We start from the raw sequence: 22,746 nt of genomic DNA, 5'->3' as shown, positions 1-22,746 counted from the left end.
TTCAAACTTCCCTGTAGGGTTTTTTGCCCTGATGTGACTAAAATTAGCAGCTCCTCTCTGCTTTTCTTACCATGTCATTCAGTTACTTCATATGAGTAAAAAGACTGCAGCTCAGTTCCAGGAGCAGCTTTTTAGTCCATCAAATGATTTTTTAACATGATGTAGTTGTTCTGTCAGCTCAGCAGGGGCTCTGTTTTGGTCCAGCTTCTCTTCGATCTGTAGAAAAGGCAAACATACCCAAAAAAGCTTCTGTAAGACATTTTAAACGGTGTGACTGTGTTTCACTGGAGAGGATTGTAACACCAGACTGTAGCTGCCGTTGTCTGAAAAACAAGGTGACACAGAGATGTCACCTTTTTCAGCCCTTCTGAGTTTGCACAATTTACTGAGGAATTCTCTGTAGACTATTATATTGCCATTTTATTCTCACTGTAATGCTGCAAAGGTTTTATGCAGGTGACATGACAACAGGAAACAGGAAAATCAGAAGAAATCTAATTTCCTCTACACCCAAGTGTCTCTCACGTGACTCACGGTTTCACAAGGGAACTGACTATTGGCTTTTGCTGTCAACATCTTCGATGCAGCCCATAGATAAGATATGTATAAGCAAAACCAGTTGTGGTTATTGTGACCCTGAATTCCACAAGTATAAATACTTTATATCTATAACCTTATACTACTTTTTGTGATGTAGAAAAGACAAAAATGTGTGTGAGCTAGTCTTGAGATGAAAAGAACTGACCTCTGTGAAGTATCTCTGAATGAATTTGTAGAGCTCTCTGAGGGCTGCAGCTTCGTTGAACTCGTTTTCATGTTTCTGAAACAAAAAACAGTTATTCGTTCACTGCTAGTCTTCATGGTGCCAATTTGTAAAGATGTTGTACTGAAATGGACAGTACCTTTGACTCTTCCTGCAGGAATTCCTTGAATTCCAAATCTGTGATTGGTGACTGGTCTCTGATCTGCTTGTAGTAAGCCTTTACTTCCTGTTTAAACTTGGGGATGTCTTTGGCATAGAGGAGCTTGTTGGTTGGTGCATTCTGGAACACAAAAAGGAAAGTGTATGCACAGATGCAAAACCTCTTTACATGCGTGATTTTGCCTCAGGGTGTCCATTAAAAGGTCATAGTATAGTATGTTGTAAAAAGTATTTTTATAACTTTCTTCGAAATACTGTACTATGACTTTTTGACATACCCTACTATATACTGACTTTTTTTCAACATAGAGACAGAGCGCATTTAAGTCCCGCCCCACCGGAGGGGTAAACAGCTCGCTGCTCTCCATTGACTTTTATTGCGGGAAGGTGCCTGAAAGCTGTAGGGTGGTGTTCTTATTACCTGTCGACCGGAAAAACTGAGCTTTTATGAAGACAAAAGTGGATACAGACGTGATTAGTCGGCAGGAAGAATGAGGAAACTGTGGGATCCTGACACTGACCTAACAATCAAGTGCCCGACGTTACGCGTTAGCCTAAAACTGACATTTGGATATTTGACTTGATAACAAAATGCCTGTTGCAAACGTAATGTTGGGCATATCGTTAAGTTTCCATTCTCCCTGCTGATTCCTCATGTCTCCAGTTTTTCAGTTCGACAGCTTATAAAAACTTTATTTCTGGGTTCTTTACATTGTTGGTAGCAAATGTCACCACACAGAAGCTTTTAGGCCTTTTTCTGTTTGCTAGCAGACATATTTGACAATGAGGCACCTTCTCGGTATTTAACTCAATGGACAATGGAGTTGCTTTTTGAGCACGCAATGTGCACCGTCTCTATACAATACTATGATGTTTATGATTTTTTTTCGACATACTACAACGTTACTATGGCGTTTTTAATCACTTTTTTTGACATACACTATGGCTTTTATATATCACACTTTTTGGTGACTTTTTCGACAATGCTTTGTTTTAATGTATATGCGGTATATTAATGGACGTCCATTACATTCAAGCCATTGCTAAATGAGTTGCTAAAAAGTTAATTAAGACTATCAGCTCGACAAAACTCTCTGAATTTCTCAGCATGGCTATGTTTAGAACATGGTGAATTTTGCATGCAGAAACTTGAGTGAAGATAATGACCTCTTCTGAAGAGTCCATGTTTTTTTTAATCCTCCGTGTCCTCCTTGGCTACTAGCAACTACGTAGAGGAGGGGTGGGGGTGCTGCACGATCACAGAAGGCTTGTAGCATGTGGACCTGCCAACAATTTTGTTGTCATTACTAAGAATTCCTCATGGGGGTGACAGAAACTACGCACTATAGCTTTAATCACTTTTTCGACATACTATACTATGGCTTTTTTTAATCACTTTTTCCGACATTATACACTATGACTTTTTTTCCAACACAACATACTGTACTATGGCTTTTTTATCATTTTTTGTCGACATATGGCTTTTTTCTAGCACGGCAGAAGGTGGTGAAATCTGCGAGATACTACAGGACTCTTCATTCCAGGACCAGCAGCCTGAGGAACGGCTTCTTCCCCTCAGCTGTCAGCTTTATTCTGTATTTAATCTATTGTTAGTATGACCTGTAATAACACTCTGACTATATATTATGTACTTATAGCTGAACTGTTACTGTGTTCATACTGTAAAATGATTAGCATGTATATATAAACCTAATACTGTTTATAATGCTCATACAGTGTATTCTGAATATAACTTTGCACTTTATAGCTTTTTTTAACTTTGTTAGATGTTGAACTGCATTTTTATACTATGCCTTTTTCGACATACTATACTATGACTTTTTTCAACATACTATACAATGGCTTTTTTACCACTTTTTTCGACACACTATACTATGGCTTTTTAATCACTTTATTCGACATACTATACTACGACTTTATCACTTTTTTCGACATACTATACTATGTCTTTGTTATCCCTTTTCGACATACTATATATAAAGTGATTAATAAAAAGCCATAGTATAGTTACCTTTACTTTTTAATCACTTTTTTTAACATACTATAGGCTTTTTTTTTTTAAATCACTTTTTCGACATACTTTACTACGACTTTTTACCATTCTACATACTATACTATGGCTTTTTTCGACATACTTTTTATACTATGACTGTTTACCACTTTTTTCGACATACAATACTGTGGCTTTTTTCAGCATACTATACTATGGCTTTTTTATCACTTTTTTCAACATACTATAATATGACTTTTTTCGACATACTATTTTTTTACCACTTTTTTCGACATACTATACTATTACTTTTTGCGACTAGATTCGATGTACCATGCTATGACTTTTTTTTGGCACACTATTGCATTTTTTGTGATATTTTGCACCATGATTTGACATGGAAACTGGACCGGAAAGCACTGCAGAAGGTGGTGAAAACTGCGAGATGCTACAGGACTCTTCATTCCAGGACCAGCAGCCTGAGGAACGGCTTCTTCCCCTCAGCTGTCACCTTTATTCTGTACTTAATCTACTGTTAGTATGACCTGTAATAACACTCTGACTATATATTCTGTACTTATAGCTGAACTGTTACTGTGTTCATACTGTAAAATTATTAGCATGTAAATATGAACTTAATACTGTTTATAATGCTCATACAGTGTATTCTGAATATAACTTTGCACTTTATAGCTTGTTTAACTTCTCATTAATGTTGAAGATGTTGAACTGTATTTTGTTCACTGACAATTAAATTGAATAAAATCTAATGTCATGATTTAATTACTTCATACAAACGTCATAGTATAGTATGTCGAAAAAAGTGATAAAAAAGCCATAATACAGTATGTCAAAAAAAGCCATAAAAAGCCATAGTATAGTATGACTAAAAAAGCAATAGTATAGTAGGTTGAAAAAAGTGATGAAAAAAGCCATAGTATAGTATGTCGAAAAAAGCCATAGTACAGTATGTCAAAAAAAAGCCATAAAAAGCCATAGTATAGTATGACTAAAAAAGCAATAGTATAGTAGGTCGAAAAAAGTGATTAAAAAGGCATAGTATAGTATGTCAAAAAAGTGATATATAAGCCACAGTGCAGTATGTCGAAAAAAGCCATAAAAAGCCATAGTATAGTATGTCGAAAAAAGCCATAAAAAGCCATAGTATAGTATGTCGAAAAAAGTGATAAAAAAGCCATAGTATGTCGAAAAAATTCATAGTATAGTGTGTCAAAAAAGTGATAAAAAAGCCATAGTATAATAGGTTGAATAAAGTGATTAAAAAGCCATAGTATAGTATGTCGAAAAAAGCCATAGTATAGTATGTCGAAAAAAGCCATAGTATAGTATGTCGAAAAAAAGTGAAAAAAAAGCCATAGAATAGTATGTCGAAAAAAGCCAGAGTATAGTATGTTGAAAAAAGTAATAAAAAAGCCATAGCATAGTATGTCGAAAAAATTCATAGTATAGTGTGTCAAAAAAGTTATAAAAAAGCCACAGTATAGTATGTCGAAAAAAATCATGAAAAAGCCATGTATAGTATGTCAAAAAAGTGATGAAAAAGCCATAGTATAGTATGTCGAAAAAAGTGATAAAAAAGCCATAGTATAGTATGTCAAAAAAAGTGATAAAAAATTCATAGTATAGTGTGTCAAAAAAGTGATAAAAAAGCCATAGTATAGTATGATGAAAAAAGCCATAGTATAGTAGGTCGAATAAAGTGATTAAAAAGCCATAGTATAGTATGTGAAAAAAAATTATATATAAGCCATAGTGCAGTATGTCGAAAAAAGCCATAGTATAGTATGTCGAAAAAAGCCATAGTATAGTATGTCGAAAAAAGCCATAGTATAGTATGTCGAAAAAAAGTGAAAAAAAAGCCATAGAATAGTATGTCGAAAAAAGCCAGAGTATAGTATGTTGAAAAAAGTAATAAAAAAGCCATAGCATAGTATGTCGAAAAAATTCATAGTATAGTGTCTCAAAAAAGTTATAAAAAAGCCACAGTATAGTATGTCGAAAAAAATCATGAAAAAGCCATGTATAGTATGTCAAAAAAGTGATGAAAAAGCCATAGTATAGTATGTCGAAAAAAGTGATAAAAAAGCCATAGTATAGTATGTCGAAAAAAGCCATAAAAAGCCATAGTATAGTATGATGAAAAAAGCCATAGTATAGTATGTGAAAAAAAATTATATATAAGCCATAGTGCAGTATGTCGAAAAAAGCCATAGTATAGTATGTCGAAAAAAGCCATAGTATAGTATGTCGAAAAAAAGTGATAAAAAAGCCATAGTATAGTATGTCAAAAAAGTGATAAAAAAGCCATAGTATAGTAGGTCGAATAAAGTGATTAAAAAGGCATAGTATAGTATGTCAAAAAAGTGATATATAAGCCATAGTGCAGTATGTCGAAAAAAGCCATAAAAAGCCATAGTATAGTATGTCGAAAAAAGTGATAAAAAAGCCATAGTATGTCGAAAAAATTCATAGTATAGTGTGTCAAAAAAGTGATAAAAAAGCCATAGTATAGTATGATGAAAAAAGCCATAGTATAGTAGGTTGAATAAAGTGATTAAAAAGCCATAGTATAGTATGTCGAAAAAAGCCATAGTATGTCGAAAAAAGTGATAAAAAAGCCATAGTATGTCGAAAAAATTCATAGTATAGTGTGTCAAAAAAGTGATAAAAAAGCCATAGTATAGTATGATGAAAAAAGCCATAGTATAGTAGGTCGAATAAAGTGATTAAAAAGGCATAGTATAGTATGTCAAAAAAGTGATATATAAGCCATAGTGCAGTATGTCGAAAAAAGCCATAAAAAGCCATAGTATAGTATGTCGAAAAAAGTGATAAAAAAGCCATAGTATGTCGAAAAAATTCATAGTATAGTGTGTCAAAAAAGTGATAAAAAAGCCATAGTATAGTATGATGAAAAAAGCCATAGTATAGTAGGTCGAATAAAGTGATTAAAAAGCCATAGTATAGTATGTGAAAAAAAATTATATATAAGCCATAGTGCAGTATGTCGAAAAAAGCCATAGTATAGTATGTCGAAAAAAGCCATAGTATAGTATGTCGAAAAAAGCCATAAAAAGCCATAGTATAGTATGATGAAAAAAGCTATAGTATAGTATGTCGAATAAAGTGATTAAAAAGCCATAGTATAGTATGTCGAAAAAAGCCATAAAAAGCCATAGTATAGTATGATGAAAAAAGCCATAGTATAGTATGTCAAAAAAAGCCATAAAAAGCCATAGTATAGTATGATGAAAAAAGCCATAGTATAGTATGATGAAAAAAGCCATAGTATAGTATGTTGAAAAGTGATAAAAAAGCCATAGTATAGTATGTCGAAAAAAGTGATAAAAAAGCCATAGTATGTCGAAAAAATTCATAGTATAGTGTGTCAAAAAAGTGATAAAAAAGCCATAGTATAGTATGATGAAAAAAGCCATAGTATAGTAGGTCGAATAAAGTGATTAAAAAGCCATAGTATAGTATGTGAAAAAAAATTATATATAAGCCATAGTGCAGTATGTCGAAAAAAGCCATAGTATAGTATGTCGAAAAAAGCCATAGTATAGTATGTCGAAAAAAAGTGATAAAAAAGCCATAGTATAGTATGTCGAAAAAAGCCAGAGTATAGTATGTTGAAAAAAGTAATAAAAAAGCCATAGCATAGTATGTCGAAAAAATTCATAGTATAGTGTGTCAAAAAAGTTATAAAAAAGCCACAGTATAGTATGTCGAAAAAAGTGATGAAAAAGCCATGTATAGTATGTCAAAAAAGTGATGAAAAAGCCATAGTATAGTATGTCGAAAAAAGCCATAAAAAGCCATAGTATAGTATGTCGAAAAAAGTGATAAAAAAGCCATAGTATGTCGAAAAAATTCATAGTATAGTGTGTCAAAAAAGTGATAAAAAAGCCATAGTATAGTATGATGAAAAAAGCCATAGTATAGTAGGTCGAATAAAGTGATTAAAAAGCCACAGTATAGTATGTGAAAAAAAATTATATATAAGCCATAGTGCAGTATGTCGAAAACAGCCATAGTATAGTATGTCGAAAAAAGTGATTAAAAAGCCATAGTATAGTATGTCGAAAAAAGCCATAGTATAGTATGTCGAAAAAAGTGATTAAAAAGCCATAGTATACCATGTCGAAAAAAGTGATAAAACAGCCATAGTAAAGTATGTTGAAAAAAGTGATAAAAAAGCCATAGTATACCATGTCGAAAAAAGTGATAAAAAAGCCATAGTACAGTATGTCGAAAAAAAACATAAAAAGCCATAGTATAGTATGTCAAAAAAACTGGGATAAAAGTCATAGTACAGTACGTTTAAAAAAGTCATAGTATAGTATGTTGAAAAATGTAGAAAAAAATCATCATATAGTATGTCCAAAAAAGTGGAAAAAGTTATATTATAGTATGTCGAAAAAAGTGAAAAGAAGCCATAGTATAGAATGTCGAAAAAAGTGAAAAGAAGCCATAGCATAGTATGATAAAAAAAAGTGATAAAATACTATGGTATTTTATGACTTTTTTGATAGTATCATAGTATGATAAAAAAAAAAATTGAAATATGTCAAAAAAACATCATAAAGTCATAGTATAGTATGTTGAAATAAGTCATTCAAAAGTCAGTATTGCATGTCACAAAAAGTCACAGTATAGTATTCCATAAATAAGTCATAGTATACTGTAATAAAAAGCCATAGTATAGTATGTTAAAAAAATTTCAAATAATTCATAGTCCCTTTTATTAAAGTTTATTGGTCAAATACTGGTTGTACAAAAATGTACTAAAATTCTTGAACTCCACTTCCTTTTATTTTGCCATAACTTACATATAAACAGAGTTTGTGTGTGTGTGTGTGTGTGAACAAGATTGGGTTTCTAGCTTGTGAATTACTGATATTACGTCTAGTGGTCCAAGGAGTTTCGCAAACTAATGCGGTTAAGCTGTGCTGCTATCTTACAATCAGTGTAAAGTAAAGATAAGTTAAAGTGTATCGCTGATGCAACTGGTTAGAGCTTGAAGTGGTGACAAGGCCTTAAAATCCCCATAAAAATTTATTAAATTTAACTTCAGAATTCATGCATATACTGTAGGCTACCCTGCTTCATATTAGGGCTAATCCTCCTGCAATTGTAAATTATAAAAGATTTTTCTTGTACGTTACCTTTCCTAGCTGGGTCTCACTGAGCGAGAAGGAGTCCATGAAGGCCTGAGCAATGACAGACAGGCAGCTGTCCAATTGTGGAGTTTTCTCCATGTCGAAAACAAACTGGGGATTTTTCATGATGTTGATCCAGAAGCGCAGAGGCAAACTGCAAAGTAGCATAAAGACATGTCAGGAAGAAAACTCCAGTTTTACAGTAAAGCTTTTCACACTGTCCACAGAGCTTTGGATCACCCAACAATACCTGTTGGTCTTCCAGATGTGAAGGACATCTGGGTCGGTGATCTTCATGTTGTCTGCCTGAGTGTCCAGGAAGTCAAAGAAGTATTTGACAGCATGCGGGACTCTGCTGTGCGGTGTCCCCCAGATAGATCTGAACAGATTCTCCACAAATGAATGCACTGCCACCTTAGAGTCAGAGAACAAGGTAATGTCATTTTCTACTGTCTCTTATAGTTCAGATTCAGAACAGTAAAAAGATACGTTTGAAGACCCTCTCATCTGAAATAATTATATACAACCCCACTCTCACCAGAACTCTGTACTGTCATTAACTCACTTCCTGTCTAAAAAAAGAAAAATCAAAGTGCCATCTGCTCTTTTATCAGAGCGGAAAACAAAAACCTGTCCAAATTCAGTAACGCTACCATCCAAGTATTGGTGTGTCAACACAGGTGTTTCTGCTGTGTTTTTTGTTGTTTTTTGGCATTTCAGGCCTTTATTTGATAGACAGCTTAGACATGAAAGGGAAGAGAGAGGGGGAATGACATACAGCAAAGGGCCAGAACATGCATCGATGACTCTCTACCAGGTGAGCTAGTTTGCTCATGCTATACGTTCTTAAAGGCATACCCGCGACCCAAGGCATATTTTTATGCCTCAAGGCGATTTTCTTTTCTTCATCCTGTGCAGACACAGCTGCTGCTGCTGCTGCTGCTCATGCCATGCCTCTTTTGTCATTTTTGTTACTCTTGTCCATACAAGAGTAACAAAAATGACATGCTTCCTCTGCAACACTGCAGCAGGTGATAAAAATATCCGTGTAAGAGACAGTATCAGTTTTAATGGGGTTGGTGTGTGTTTGAGTAAGAAAAGGCATTGTGACTAGTTCCTCTTGCCTTTGTGGAGAGGAGCTTGGTGAGGTGCACTTCCTTCAGTTTTAACTTCTTCCTCTCTGGGTTCTTTCTTTGGTCCTCGTCTACATCAGGATCAATCTGCAGAAAAGAGACAAACAACATTCAGTGATATGCACACATATGTGTATTCAAATGTTCCTTAGTATCAAACTAATTTCATGATTTACCTCAGCAAACTAAAAAACACAAACTCCCTCTTACCAAGTGGAAGTATTTTCCAGAGAAGTTCTCATCATCTGAAGGGAATAAACAGAAGACAATTTCTTTTTTAATTAATGCCTTAATTAAAAAAATGAGGAAAAATCCAACCTTTAAGGACGCCAATTTTCTTTATGAATGAATAATGTATCGTGAATAAATAAATGTTCTTCCTTAAAATACAGTGGGCATAAGTGAGTACACCCCCTATGTTAAAATCATCTCTCAATGCAAATCAAACCAGCTATTAGGCTAACTGACATAAAAACATGCCAATCTCTAGGTATGGTGAAGGGTATGTGATGATGTGGGGCTATTTTAATCCCAAAGGCCAAGGGAACTTTATCAGGATACATAGTATCCTGGATCCACTAAATAACTGGCTTTTAAAAATAAAAATCTGCCTGCCTCTATGGGAATTTAACATAGGGGTGTACTCAATTATGCTCCCTGTATTTTAAGGAAGAACATATATTTATTTCCGATACATTATTCATTCACAAAGAAAATTTGTGTCCTTAAAGGTTAGATTTTTCCTCATTTTTTTAATTAAGGCATTAAGTTCAATTTCTAAAAGATGATTTTTTATTCCTCTTTTAGTCAAAGTATATATATATATATATATATATATATATACACAACATGTGACCCACGTTCTGGTTTTAGGACATATGACAACTCAGCCAGTTCCATTTGCTTATTAAGACTGTAGGAAGTGGATGACTGCACAGAAAAAGATAGTAAAAAGGACCTTGAGATTATTTGGCCACACGCACTGATATCAAGGTCAAGAATTAATTTTTATGTGAACAGTTTTCATGGCTGGCAAATGTAGCTACCAGAAGCTGATTAGAACAATTGTTGCTTAGAGATTTATCTGTGGAATATATGGTGAACTCTTAAGTCTTTTGTTTCTCTTTTGATTTCCAATTAATGGTACCTCATTTTAACTTGAAGATTATTTATATATTTTTTCACTATGCTACTCTGAATACAGGACCCAGTAGCAGTTTCTTCCCTGGCATTTATGCTAATCTTAGATAATCCCCCTTGGCTCTCCATAATAAGAGCACAGACATGAGAGCGCATATTTCAAAAAACAGTTTTAAGTGTTAAGTAAGCAGTGTTTTCCTTCTTAGCTGTTACCCTTTAGACTTCGCTGCGGGCTCAGAGGAGGATGTGTTTTCTTAGAAAGCACTTTGATTGTCGCTCCGTCAGGAACCTACAGGAGTACAAACACACAGAAAGGTTAATAAATTACATTTATTTTACAACCTTTTTTACTTACTTTTACCCAATTACTATTAAATGACTTTAAGAGAAGCATGAGATGAGAACAATTGCAAAGAGCCTTTACACTTCAGAAGGCTAAGATTAAGACTATATATATATATATATATATATATATATATATATATATATACATACATATATGTTTTTTTATTGTTTGTGTATGTAACAGGAAACCACAGTCACCCACAGAAATCCCCCAGATGCTTGGCTGACCCAGGGGTGTTGCAAGAAGATGAAGAAATCCGCATCATTAGAATAAAGATCAGCTTATCAGGAACTTAAGAAAACATCTTTACTTGACATTTGCTCAATTCTACTTTAGTTAACACATAATTTCCCCAGAATTGGGATTACAAGGAATTCCCTGACAGCAACACCTATGTATTGTTTCCTGCTTGACTACGTTTTTTAAGTTGGGGCTTGGCTTTGTAATATGGCCAACACAGGTCACCAGGCTATCACACAACTCATGTGTTGAAGTCCATCTTTCCCAGGATCTGATGGTACTCTAACAGATGATAGATGACAGAGCACAAAAGACTATCATCCCATAATGAAGCCATTACAAACCACTTTTCCTCCTGTACAGTTATTTTCTTTTATATAAAAATGCTCTCTTTTTGTCAGATTTAATGACAAAGTGAGATGGAGAAGAGTTCCCCTTCTCTCACTGAGACACAGTTGGTCCAAATTAAATTCTGTTGTTGCCTACAGGAAATGATGAGTCTTAATAGCAGTTTAAAGTGACTATATGTAACTTTTTAATGTTTCTAAAACTGTGTAATTTTTATATAATGATCATAAATGACCTGTAACAGGAAACGAGACTAACAGTGAAAAGAACTCTATTTTTATATAGTTTCAGTAAAGCCTTTGCCTGGTTCCGATTTTTCCCGCAAAGTCAAAGAATGATTTACGGCAGGTAGATGGCGCTACAGTAACACATTCTGACGGCTCACAGATTTCGGAATAACACCTGAAAAGCCTGTGTTAGTGTATCCAGCAAGGTAAAAGGTAGCAGGAGATCTCTTTATATAGGCCTAATTGTATTCTAATTTTATTTTAGAAGTTATCTGCTGTAGTTACGGCTGATCCTGGGGCAGGACCATCACAGAAAAGAAGGAAATTTAACAAAAGAACAACTAAAAGCTAAAAGGGAAAGTAAAAGACGACATGGGAATCCCCGAGTCAATCTAGATCGGTCGGGCTTTCAACACATGGAGACAATTATGGGATTGTAAATGATTGAAAAACATCTCCGAATTGGCCTTCAGGAATGTAATATGTCGATTTCATTCATAAAATAACTTTACAATGCACAATATGGTTGTACGTCAGTAGCCTATATTAAATGACGCCCCCCTTCAATTTAGCGTGGATGTTTTATTCGTTTCAGTCCGTATTTGTGTTGGACGACTATTTTCTTTTCCCTTGTCCCCCTGTACTTGTCTAAAGCGTCCGTGGGTTTCATGAACTGCGCTATATTAATCTAAGTTATTATAAAGTTGGTTGCTACAACAAACTCTTAATGCTTTGGCTCGTGACACAGTGACAGTGATGCCCGGTTTAGCTCACGATACATCCAGGCTAAATTACAGTATGCCATAGGCGTAATTTACAGGGAGGATGGGGTGTTTACAACAATAATCAAAACCCACCCCAAAAACCTATTATAATTTACTTTTCATAAATGAAGACATTTGCACTATAAATTGATGCAGAAAAGTCACAAATTGTTGCAGAAAATGTTGAACCCAAAATTACGCCCTTGCAGTATGCAACACTTGAAATGCAACGATGCATCTGTAACTTATTCTCTTATTGTAAATTAATGATTTTCTGTCCGAGCAAAATACTCAACGCGACTATATGACCTCTCGGTAACGCTAACTCAGTAATCTACAGTGGGCAATACAGCACCGTAAAGAAAAGACCTTTACTACAGCAGGTGTGGTAAAAACACTACCACTTTTGTCCGCTTTTTGGGGCCGCTGGAATCAACACAAACTGAAAGTTACATATAGCCACTTTAAGCAAGAAAATAAATTAAAGGTTAATTTTTGATCCATAAAACCAGTGTGCAAGCTTTCAGCACCGAGAAAGCTGGATTGACGTCAGATTATCTGCCTTTTAGTATAACACTTTACAGACCACCTGGGTCTGTGATGTGTGTTGTATGGGTATGTGCCTACCTTTTTAATGTTCTTACATTTTAAACAGCCACTTCTTGCTACTATGTGGGTCTTCCAGCATGTGAAACTATACCACCTTTTCCTGTTAGATTAAAGCTGTTAATGGAGGCATTTGCAAGGAGGAGTTTCATATCCAGTTTCTGTCAAGCCGTCATGCGAATTTTGCGACAACCACCACAGAAAATAACTATGTATGCTCTTTTCCTGTAGGCGGAGACAGGAACAAATAAACTCAAAGTGAGACGGGAGTTGTGCCAACTGACACAGGCTCAGCTCTGCCTTCCTGCTCTCACATTGACTAGGACTGTGGTTTGCTGTTTGAGATGCAGCGTTTTAGTGGGCGCGTTGCCCAAACAGCACAAAGCAACCAAACACTTTATGATTTTCTGCGTGAGAGTATGTAAGCTTTGGTAGTTTGATTGTAAGAACATGTGATATAGTAATAGTGTGTAACTGAGATCCCTCTTCCACTCACACAACCTTTTCTAATACTACCACTTCTCACCTTGTAGTGCTTGAGTGTGTTGAGCATGGTCACCTCCCCGATAACCTCAGAGCTTGCATCCACTTCCTCTAGAGTAACAAACGATCCATCGTTTTCATACTCTGGTGGGAAAAAGGAAGCACTTTATGGTTTAACTGAGTGTAAAGTATTTCTTTTAATACATACATCTTTAAAAACAGGTCACAGATATATAGTTAGTTATAGTTGGCTCAGTAATTTCTCTAAAACAGCTGGCCACTGTAGTTTGTAGCAAATGTTACTTAAACAGGAGTAAATAGTAGCCTAGAAATCTAGACGCACCCTAGCGGCAGCAAATGTAATTTGCAGCCAGGGGGTCTAGCAACTCTCCGTTGGCTTGCGAGCTGGAAAAACCAAACTCTAGTCGGGCCAATCACATCGTGTATAGAGTCGGTGGGCGGGCTTAGGGCTGCTGCTGCTGGGAACAGCGGTCTTTGGATTCGGCTTTGGCCGTAACTCTGGAAGACTTGGGGTTAAGCTTTTCTTTGAGAAAAGAACAAAGAACGGCACTAAAGTCATTCTTAAAAAAGGAAGATGTGTTCGGAGTTTTGCCGACCAGATACGGCAAAAGTTAATTCTATCTACTGCTCTGCTACCTTCTTCGTTGCTCTGCTTGGTTGTAGCGCTATCCTATTGCGTGCAGAGAGAATTTAAAAGACAACCGTTCATCCCGCCCCTCGGATTGAGCCCCGCCAATGGTGAGTTCCCAGACCCAACATCTTGATGTGGGTCTGGCTTGTCAGGCTAAGTAAATATTGCATTTATTGGGAATCATTTTCAGCAGCAGATTGATACACATTTGATGCACGACCATGACAGTGTAGGTGGGACCGACTCTTAATTAACAGTGGCAATGTTCATGGTAATAACGAAACATGTCACTAAGTGCAAAAGTGTGGCTCACTGAAGTGTTTTTTTGAACACTTTTCAGACAACAGTAGAGCTTTTGGCACATAGGATTAAGATATATCAGGTTTCATCTATATAGACTCAGAATCAGTTCATTGTTGGTTTTCATCTTTTAGTATTTAAAGACCCGGGACTAAAGAGACTGGTCTGTTACTTACCGATATGAATGTCCCTAAGGGGGCTGTTGTAGGGGAAACCAAACTTTGCCTTAAAAGTGGACAGGATTTTCTCTTTGACTTGCTCTACTGAGTCACAGCTGAGAGCGTTGACCTCCAGAGGTTCGCTGACTTCTCCCTCACTGCCCACTGCAAACAGCACCTTCAGCTTCTGTAAACATTACACAGAAACATGGACAAAATTGACACGTCATTGTATTTTCTAATCACCGGCAATCACTTTTTCACAATCTGCTGTTGAGTCGAGTCACTGTGGCAGCAAAAAGAAGGAAATATAAAAGAGGGAACACAGAAATGTAACAGAGTGAAGTGTTACATTAGAAGACCATACTGGGGATAATTCAACAGATAAATTGTTTGTTTGCAGTTTTCGTGCAGGGTGTTCATGCATCGACTTCTGCAAATGTACATTTCATGTGCTAAAATCTGAATTTCATTAAATATTTGCAGGTACCACACGTGTAGAAATGTCCCATAAATGTCTGCCTGTGCTTTAGGGGCTGTTTGTCAAATCACAAACATGTTTCTAGCTTACTGTCAAACATTTGATACAGAGTGGAAAATACAAGATGATTGGCTGGGATTACTGTCGCAGTCAGCAGGATTCTTAAAATATTTAGAGACTGAAACTTTAGTCTCTCTTTAGTTTTGAAATCTTGAGTATTTCTCTGTAACTTTAAATATTTGTGCCAAATTAAGCAACAATCAGAGTTCAAATGTTAAAAAAGCACCCTGCATTATTATTTATTAAGAGTTTAATTCCAAAAACTCAAGAAAATAAGCAAACAACTCCACAACTGTTATCAGATACTTTGTTTATAAAAGACCCCATTGCTCACAGTAAGACGCTGACAAAGAAAATGCGTTTTCAGGGCATTTAAGATTATTAAATCAATACACAACCTTGTGTGTGTCATTGCATGCATGAATCAGGTCTACTGAATGCTTCCACATTTGTCCTTTGACTTTATGGTCAAACCCACAGAATTAAAGCCCTGCTTCAGTTTCAGCTCTCTGTACGTCCTAACTCATGCTTAGCCACGCACTTCTATTCTCCTGCTCTCCCAGTTTTAATGATATTTAAATGCTTCATAATTTAATTATGTCTCCATCCCTTATAGAGATAATTGTTGACCAAAGCTGATTGAACCTGTGTCACTGTTTTGTTCTGAATGGGGTCTAAAATGAATGGGGTCTACTTATTTTCTTTTATTGTCACTTATGTAATGGTCCTGAACAATTTGCTACATGTTCCTTTAAAACGCCATAGACTTAAAAAGGGTTAATCTTTGCCCTTTTTCTTGCAAATTACAGGATAATATTACCTCTTCAGGCCTCTAAAAATGACTCAAAGACTTAATTTGTCATTTTTTGGTTGACTTGCTCATAACCCATAGGCATATTCATTCTGGGGTCACTATTGGGATTACCACAGATGTAATAGATGAGGTAGCTTAGTGTTTTCCCACGTTATCATTTAATGTGCCCATATTATGAAAAAAAAAAACACTTTCTGGGATTTGGGGTGTTATTTTGTGTATGGTGCTTCCACACGCATACAAACTTGGAAAAAAAAACCCATCCATGCTGTTTTTAGTGAGATACGGGTTTCTGAATGTGTCCTGCCTTCAGTCTCTGGGTGAGCTGTTCAAAATCTGCAGGGTTTTCTACGTCAGTAGCCGAGACGAGGTGGCTAACCGTAGCATGCTAGCTCGTTTTCAATGGCAAAACACTGCTACAACACACACTAGTTCACCATAATCTACAAAAGAACTACTTACATGTCCCTGTTCTGCAGGTGTTCCACGCAAAGTTGGAAGTGCGCTCTCATTTAGAAGAAGTCTCCCGGCTAATCCTGCCTTGTACTAACTGAAGTTGTATAAACAACATAGACAGTTAAACAAATGGACCAACAGATCCCGTTGCTCTGGACGGAGACCAGTGAAGGATATTAGAAGCACTTTTCTGGTGAGGGCTGAGCGTTACTGCGCAGCCTCCAACTGAGAAAGACCATAATTATGACTTTTTTGGCCACTCTATGTATTGTATCACTTCCATGCTAATATTACAAAAAAAAAAATGCCTAACTCTGTATCATTGTATCATGTACCTCTTTATCTATCTTCTATCTCTGAGAAGTAGGGTGTGTTCAAAGGGAAGCTTGTTCATACAGTATATGTGGGTTCATTGATGTGTTTAGTCTGAGAAATGCTGAGATGCTCCACTTCCTTGAATTAGGCGGTTCTCCAATGTTTTCTCAGTTAGCCTTTTAAAATGATATCAGATTAGTAAACAGAATGTGCCTTTGGAACATTGGATGAATGGTTGCTGATAATGGCCAATGTAGATATTGCATTAAAGATCAGCCACTTCTTTCTACAACAGTCGAGAACCCTTTTGCAATTATGTAAACACATAATGTAATCTGAAAACTGCTGCCCTGATTAAAAAACAATGCAACTGATCTCATGGAGTGGAATGGAACTTTCTAAGTGACTCCAAACTTTTGACCAGTAGTGTATATATGATAGTGCTTCAGGAACTATTTTAGAACTTCACTGGTGTGCAACATCCTGGAAATTAGTTTTTTCAAAATAAACTGAAAACTTACAGTAAATAAGCGTTTTTAAGGCTGTACTGTTTTGCATATCCAAAAGGGCCTTAACATAGATAGAGGAAGTGGTTCAAGATAAACAGCTGTGCAATGACAAGCTTATCTGGCAAACAACCCTCATAAACTAGTCCAGGACTGAGTGGGAGTGAAAAAATCTGACCCACAATTTGGAAATTTTAATATCATAGCATCACTTTTTATATAAAAGTGTGTGTTTTTGGAGGAGTGGGGGTGCTGTGTATATATAGCGTGATTCCAGTTTTGTACAAAACTAAAAACAGAACTAAGAATTGGCAAGTGTTGATGATTGCTTCCACACGTAAACCACAACTGACTAAACTTGTGCCGTACTGACATAGAGCAATACGCAAACGTACCACTCATGGTTTGGTATGTATTCCACGAGTGTGAAGTAAATAAACCACCACACACAAAATGACCTCACTTGGACCCAAGTAATCCGCTCAAGTGTGCAAATGCCCGGAGATGTGTATGTGCGATAGTGTGAGCGTAAGTGTGTGTGTGTGTTCGAGGGAGTGTGTGTGAGTGTGAGTGTGTGTGTGTGAGTATACCAGGGAGCTGAAGTCCTGAGCCTGCCACAGCAGCCAGTCCTCGCTGAGTGTGTACAGAGCTTTCTCTGTCACGCAATCCACAGGTCCTTTTGCTGTCTGCTGCGTGAGAGCGCTCACCATCAGGAACAGGTGCTGGCCAACACTTTCCTGCACAATATCAGAAACTCTGTCAGTCAAATGAGGCACAGCAGATGTGGTAACTGTGTGTGGAGCTGTGGTGTGTGGCATTTTATATTTTGGTTAATTCAGGTTTCCAGTAACAAATGGGGCAGGGATTGTAAACCAAAATTTGATGTTAGCAATAATCACAGAGCACAGCTGATGACAATGTTATTAGTTTTGCAGGTATTTGATTATAAACCAAAAAGAGAGACATGGTGAAACATGAAAAGTCATGGGATCACTGGAGTATTACGATTCATCCTGAGGGGAACACGAATTTCTGTACCAAATTTCTATGGCAATCCACCCAATATTTGCTAAGATATTTAATAGGCCTACTGGACCAAAGTAGTTGAATTCTTAGAGCCAAGATGCAAGCATGGTAAAAATAGCTGAACTTCTCCTTGAAGTTTTATAGAACAGCAAAAACTAAAACTGACCCTGAGGAAGCCATAAAGGCAGACTGACATCCAGTTGGTTAGCAGTTTCTCCACGGTGGACTCAGTGCGTCGTAGCAGCAGTTTGGGCTGAGCGTTGCTGCTCTGCCGCATCAGAGCCTTCAGCAGAGCCTCCATTACCTCCGTCAGGTACGACAAGTTGTTGTGGAGCGCTACGGTCAGTAATGAGGCCAACGCACACCTGGAAGAGAGCAGATAAAGGTAAGGAGACAAAGTAGGCAAGAACAGGATACAGGATGTGAGTTCAAACATGATACAATTCCGAAGAAGAAGAGAATTGAAAAATATTGTGCAATGGTATAATCGAAGGGAAGAATAGAGAAAGTACGAAGAGCCATATCGAAGACAATAAAACAGTTTACCAGACTCAACTATTCGTTGATTAATCAATTAGTCAGGCAGAAAATCCATCTCCAACTTATTTTTCAAGCAAACATGCTATCTTGTTTCAGCTTCTTAAATGAGAGGATTTGCTGCTTTTCGTTGTCATATATGACAAAAATGTAAAGCTTTGGTTTTTGGTAGGTTGATTGGACAAAACAAACAAATTGAAGACATCAACATGGGTTCTAAAAAAATGGGAATTACCTTTGTTCACTGTTACCATTTCATAGACTAAACAATTAATGGATTAATCAAAAGACAGATTAATCGATAATGAAAATAATCGATTAGTTGCGGCACTAACTGACATGAGTAAGCAACTAACAAGAAAACAATTAGGGTCACAAAAGAAAGACCCAAGGATGAAAGTGAAGGGGAAGAAAATAGGATACACTGAAAGAGACCACAATAGGCAAGAATGGAACCACAATAGAAGAGTAGAACCGGAAACTGAAATATTAAAGTGGAAATGAGCAGAAAGTGATAGCGTACAGCAGAGAATAGATTACGGGTGGACAAGCAGAAAGCCTGTAAGACACAATAGAATAGACTTATTTTACTACGCTTCATACATCTGTTGTATAATACTGTGTACAAGAGACAGTCACACACAGTTAAACATTACAAACTGACTTGTCTTTGATGGTGAAGCTCTTCTGCTCCTCCAGAGCGTGCACCATAGATGTGAGGAAGAGCTGGTCCTGGATCAGTCTGGACAAGTCCTGGCAACATTGGTCAAGCTGAACCTTCACCACATCCTGATTTCAGGTCAGATACAACAATACATCACTGACAGAGTTATACATCGCTGACAGAGTTAAAAATCGCTGACAGAGTTAAAAATCGCTGACAGAGTTATAAAGTGGTACCGACAACAGCTGGATTAAACCTTACCTGACCGATGTCTTTGATAAACGACGTCATCAAAGATTCACTCTGAAAAACAATAACAAAAAATGGCTTTGTAAATCTGGCAGTGATAATGCATTATATTTGATACTTCATAATTTATGGCATCAGTTTGTATTATTTCTATCCAGCTCCACCGTACCTCAGGAAAAAAGATTTTGGAGGCAAAATGCTTGTAGTCCAGGAAAGGAATCGCTCCAACATTTTCTATCAGGTCAGCATTCTCTGTCTGCAGATCCACAAAACCTGTGGACAGTTAAGTGAGGCTGATTTCATGGACTATAAACCTGTTTGTGTCAAGTGACTGGATCTGGCATGGCTGGAGGAAACACTTTGTACAGAAAAACAGTAAGCTACAAAGGACAAAGCAGATTATACATATTTCTATAAGTGTCAGGTAAAACAGCAAACTTGTGAAGCAAGCATCTGTTTGCAGGTCACAAGTAAAAATGGGTGACAGTCTGCACTGGTGATGCAACTCACTTACTGTTTTTATACCTCTGCAGGCCCAAAGCTGATTTCACTTAGGCCTTGCATGAGCATATGTGTGTACATTGTGTACAACATTTTCTTTTTTTAAATCTTCCAAATAGGGAACACGTTCAGGGCATTTCACGCCACAAAAAATAACTGCATGTGTGTGTGTGTGTGTGTAGACAGTAGACAGTAAAGTGGTTAAACACAGAAGTTAGTGTCTGATAAGGTTGAGCCAATTATCAAGTACATCAGATACAGTTTCCACAATTCGTAATTGCCATGCTAGCAGCTCTGTGAAGTGGTTCATGCAACTTGAGTTGCATGAACCTTTGCACAGCTCTCTCTGGTGCCACAAATGCTTTGTAAAACTTTTTCCATCACATGCAGCAGTACTCTAACATGATGCACCAGATGGTTTGTTACGTAGTTTCCAGTGACGGCTTCTCTGATTGTTCTGTTTGGAAAAGAGCAGGCACAAAAAAATACCTGGCCGGAGATTGAATGAACCATCTGTCTATCACGTCCGCAATTTGTTTTGAACGAACATGCGTGGCTGTAACATGCACCTAAACCGCGCCTGTAGCTGCCAGCTGCTCATCACCGGACTCTGATTCGTTTGGTTAGCTGGTATGTCAGACACAAAGGCGTTACCTAAAGCCTGACAAGATGGGTTTTCGTGTGATATGTGATCCTGTGATTCCCACGTTATATCACACAAATCCAGCTGCCGTGCAAGGTAAGTAGTACTCCCCAAGATCAGAGTTTCTCTTTAAGAGATCGCCAAAGTTATCTCATGTCATCATGAGGGAAGCATGGCTAAAAACCATCGTAATGCTTGGATGGGGATTAGCATGGTCTTGATTAGGGCTTAGTAATGTTTGATCATTTCTGATAATAGTACTGGTACAATACTTGATGTTTAGTTCAGAACAGCAATACATTAACATATTTGCATGATTGGGTATACAGATAATATTATATGAACACTTTATTCTACAAATTTCGTTTTTTTAACAAAAGAAAACAACTTTCTCTAAATACTGTATAAACAAAAGCAGCCATACAATAGTTTTGCCTAAAAAGAGCATGGCAACCCAGTGGTGGCCTTGTATGGCTTCATGCACAAACGTCTCCTCCCAATATTTTGGCAAACGTGAGCATTTACAGAGTATAGACTATACAGAGGCACAGAAGAGAAGTAGATTATGCTGCATGAGTGGCTTGAGGAGTTTCAATGAAAGTTTTGATACTTATCCAATTTTTATTTTTTTTTCCACTGGTTGAACTGGTCAGTATTGGGATCATCTATTGAAACCCACATGAATCCAGGCTGTTCACAGCCACTGTTCTCCAGGAAAGACAAAACTAAACATTTCTACAGGGGATGTGTGCTCAATACCCAATATATGGGCTCACCTTAATGTTAAACTACAGATGCATTTGGAAATGCATTGTGAAAATGTGTTGCTGACCTTGTCTAATGTCATTCCTGATGTCGAGCTCCAGGGCTTCCATACGCTTGTTCATCCTAGCAGTGAGCTTGTTCTGTTGGCTTCGGTAGACGATCACCACTGCTGAAAGACAAAACCAAGCAGACAAAGAGACTCTAGTAAATAAAAATAGAAAATGGTCTTCCTGTTAAGGTTTGACCTGTATCTGCTTTTGAGGCTGCTTGTGGACCAAAATGGGTCAAATCATTCCTCATCATCCCTACTTTGTTTACTTACCAACAATAATGCAGGGTATCAGCAGAAGGACAAGAAGCATCAGGTACAGATGTAATGAAGAGCTAATGTTCAGTGTCACTGTCTTGTCTCCATACTTTATCTGTAAAAAAGCAATTTTTATATATATATATATATATATATATATATATATATATATATATATATATATATATATATATATATATATATAAAGGAATTTTACAGAGCGCAAATACATGTTTACTACTTTGAAAAAGTCTTTGTAACTATTGCAGAGAAACAAATATACTTCTGAGGACTTTTGATTTATTTGGTACCATATTATACTGTTGTAACTATTATCACAATATAGTATTGTCTAGCTTGGTGTCGTGTGGCTGAAAGATTTACCATTAACTGCTGAAAGTTAGCGTTGGCTGTCCTTTGAATCTCACAGATGAAAAAGTCAGTCTCATTACTGGTTTCTTTGGTTACCATGATGCAGGGGTGTTTTTTTTCTTCCTCAACGCCCCACACCTCCAACTCTGCTATGGTCATCTCCAGTTTGTCTGCCTTTTTCTGAAATAAAAACCGAAACAAACACTGACCTTTTATGTATTCATGTCCTATATTTGTGCATGTGTGCTATAAATATGCATTACCTGTATGGTGATGCGCACATCGTCCCCTGTCCTTGTGGATGTGAAGCTAGTGAACTCAGGCTCTGGATAGTAGGTCATTGGTAGGCAGGCCAAGGTTTCATTGGCTACTTTCAGAAACACAGTGCTAGTAGAAATCCCTTTTTCAGCTGCAGGTGTGTCATAGATGAGACTCTGCAGAAAGTTTGAAAAACATTCTGTGTTATATATAATATACCATAATCTGTAAATGGCATAACATGACATGGTGAAAATGGTGACTAAGCAATGTAATGTG

The 22,746-nt window shown here is 36.7% G+C and overlaps 1 protein-coding gene across 2 annotated transcripts in view; it reads right to left on the bottom strand.

Moving 5' to 3' along the window:
• Positions 1 to 22,746, bottom strand: part of plxnc1 (plexin C1) — a 59,770-nt gene that overhangs the window by 1,055 nt on the left and 35,969 nt on the right. For both annotated transcript variants that reach the window (XM_031306249.2, XM_035996168.1), the window contains 19 exons: positions 22,473 to 22,643; positions 22,222 to 22,389; positions 21,853 to 21,952; positions 21,598 to 21,699; positions 19,791 to 19,894; positions 19,634 to 19,675; positions 19,373 to 19,497; positions 18,338 to 18,536; positions 17,736 to 17,882; positions 14,532 to 14,700; positions 13,447 to 13,547; positions 10,603 to 10,678; positions 9,460 to 9,494; positions 9,241 to 9,336; positions 8,367 to 8,530; positions 8,123 to 8,270; positions 903 to 1,043; positions 746 to 820; positions 71 to 216 (listed from right to left, as the gene is read on the bottom strand). In XM_031306249.2, the coding sequence (XP_031162109.1) occupies positions 112 to 216; positions 746 to 820; positions 903 to 1,043; positions 8,123 to 8,270; positions 8,367 to 8,530; positions 9,241 to 9,336; positions 9,460 to 9,494; positions 10,603 to 10,678; positions 13,447 to 13,547; positions 14,532 to 14,700; positions 17,736 to 17,882; positions 18,338 to 18,536; positions 19,373 to 19,497; positions 19,634 to 19,675; positions 19,791 to 19,894; positions 21,598 to 21,699; positions 21,853 to 21,952; positions 22,222 to 22,389; positions 22,473 to 22,643 (2,268 nt within the window). In that variant the 3' untranslated portion in view covers positions 71 to 111. The remainder of the gene's footprint in view (positions 1 to 70; positions 217 to 745; positions 821 to 902; positions 1,044 to 8,122; positions 8,271 to 8,366; positions 8,531 to 9,240; positions 9,337 to 9,459; positions 9,495 to 10,602; positions 10,679 to 13,446; positions 13,548 to 14,531; positions 14,701 to 17,735; positions 17,883 to 18,337; positions 18,537 to 19,372; positions 19,498 to 19,633; positions 19,676 to 19,790; positions 19,895 to 21,597; positions 21,700 to 21,852; positions 21,953 to 22,221; positions 22,390 to 22,472; positions 22,644 to 22,746) is intronic.

The sequence above is a fragment of the Sander lucioperca genome, chromosome 20 (genome assembly GCF_008315115.2).
Source record: "Sander lucioperca isolate FBNREF2018 chromosome 20, SLUC_FBN_1.2, whole genome shotgun sequence".
Classification (NCBI taxonomy): Eukaryota; Metazoa; Chordata; class Actinopteri; order Perciformes; family Percidae; genus Sander; species Sander lucioperca.
Note: the sequence above shows the minus strand (reverse complement) of the source record. Positions and strands in the feature narration are given on the sequence as shown.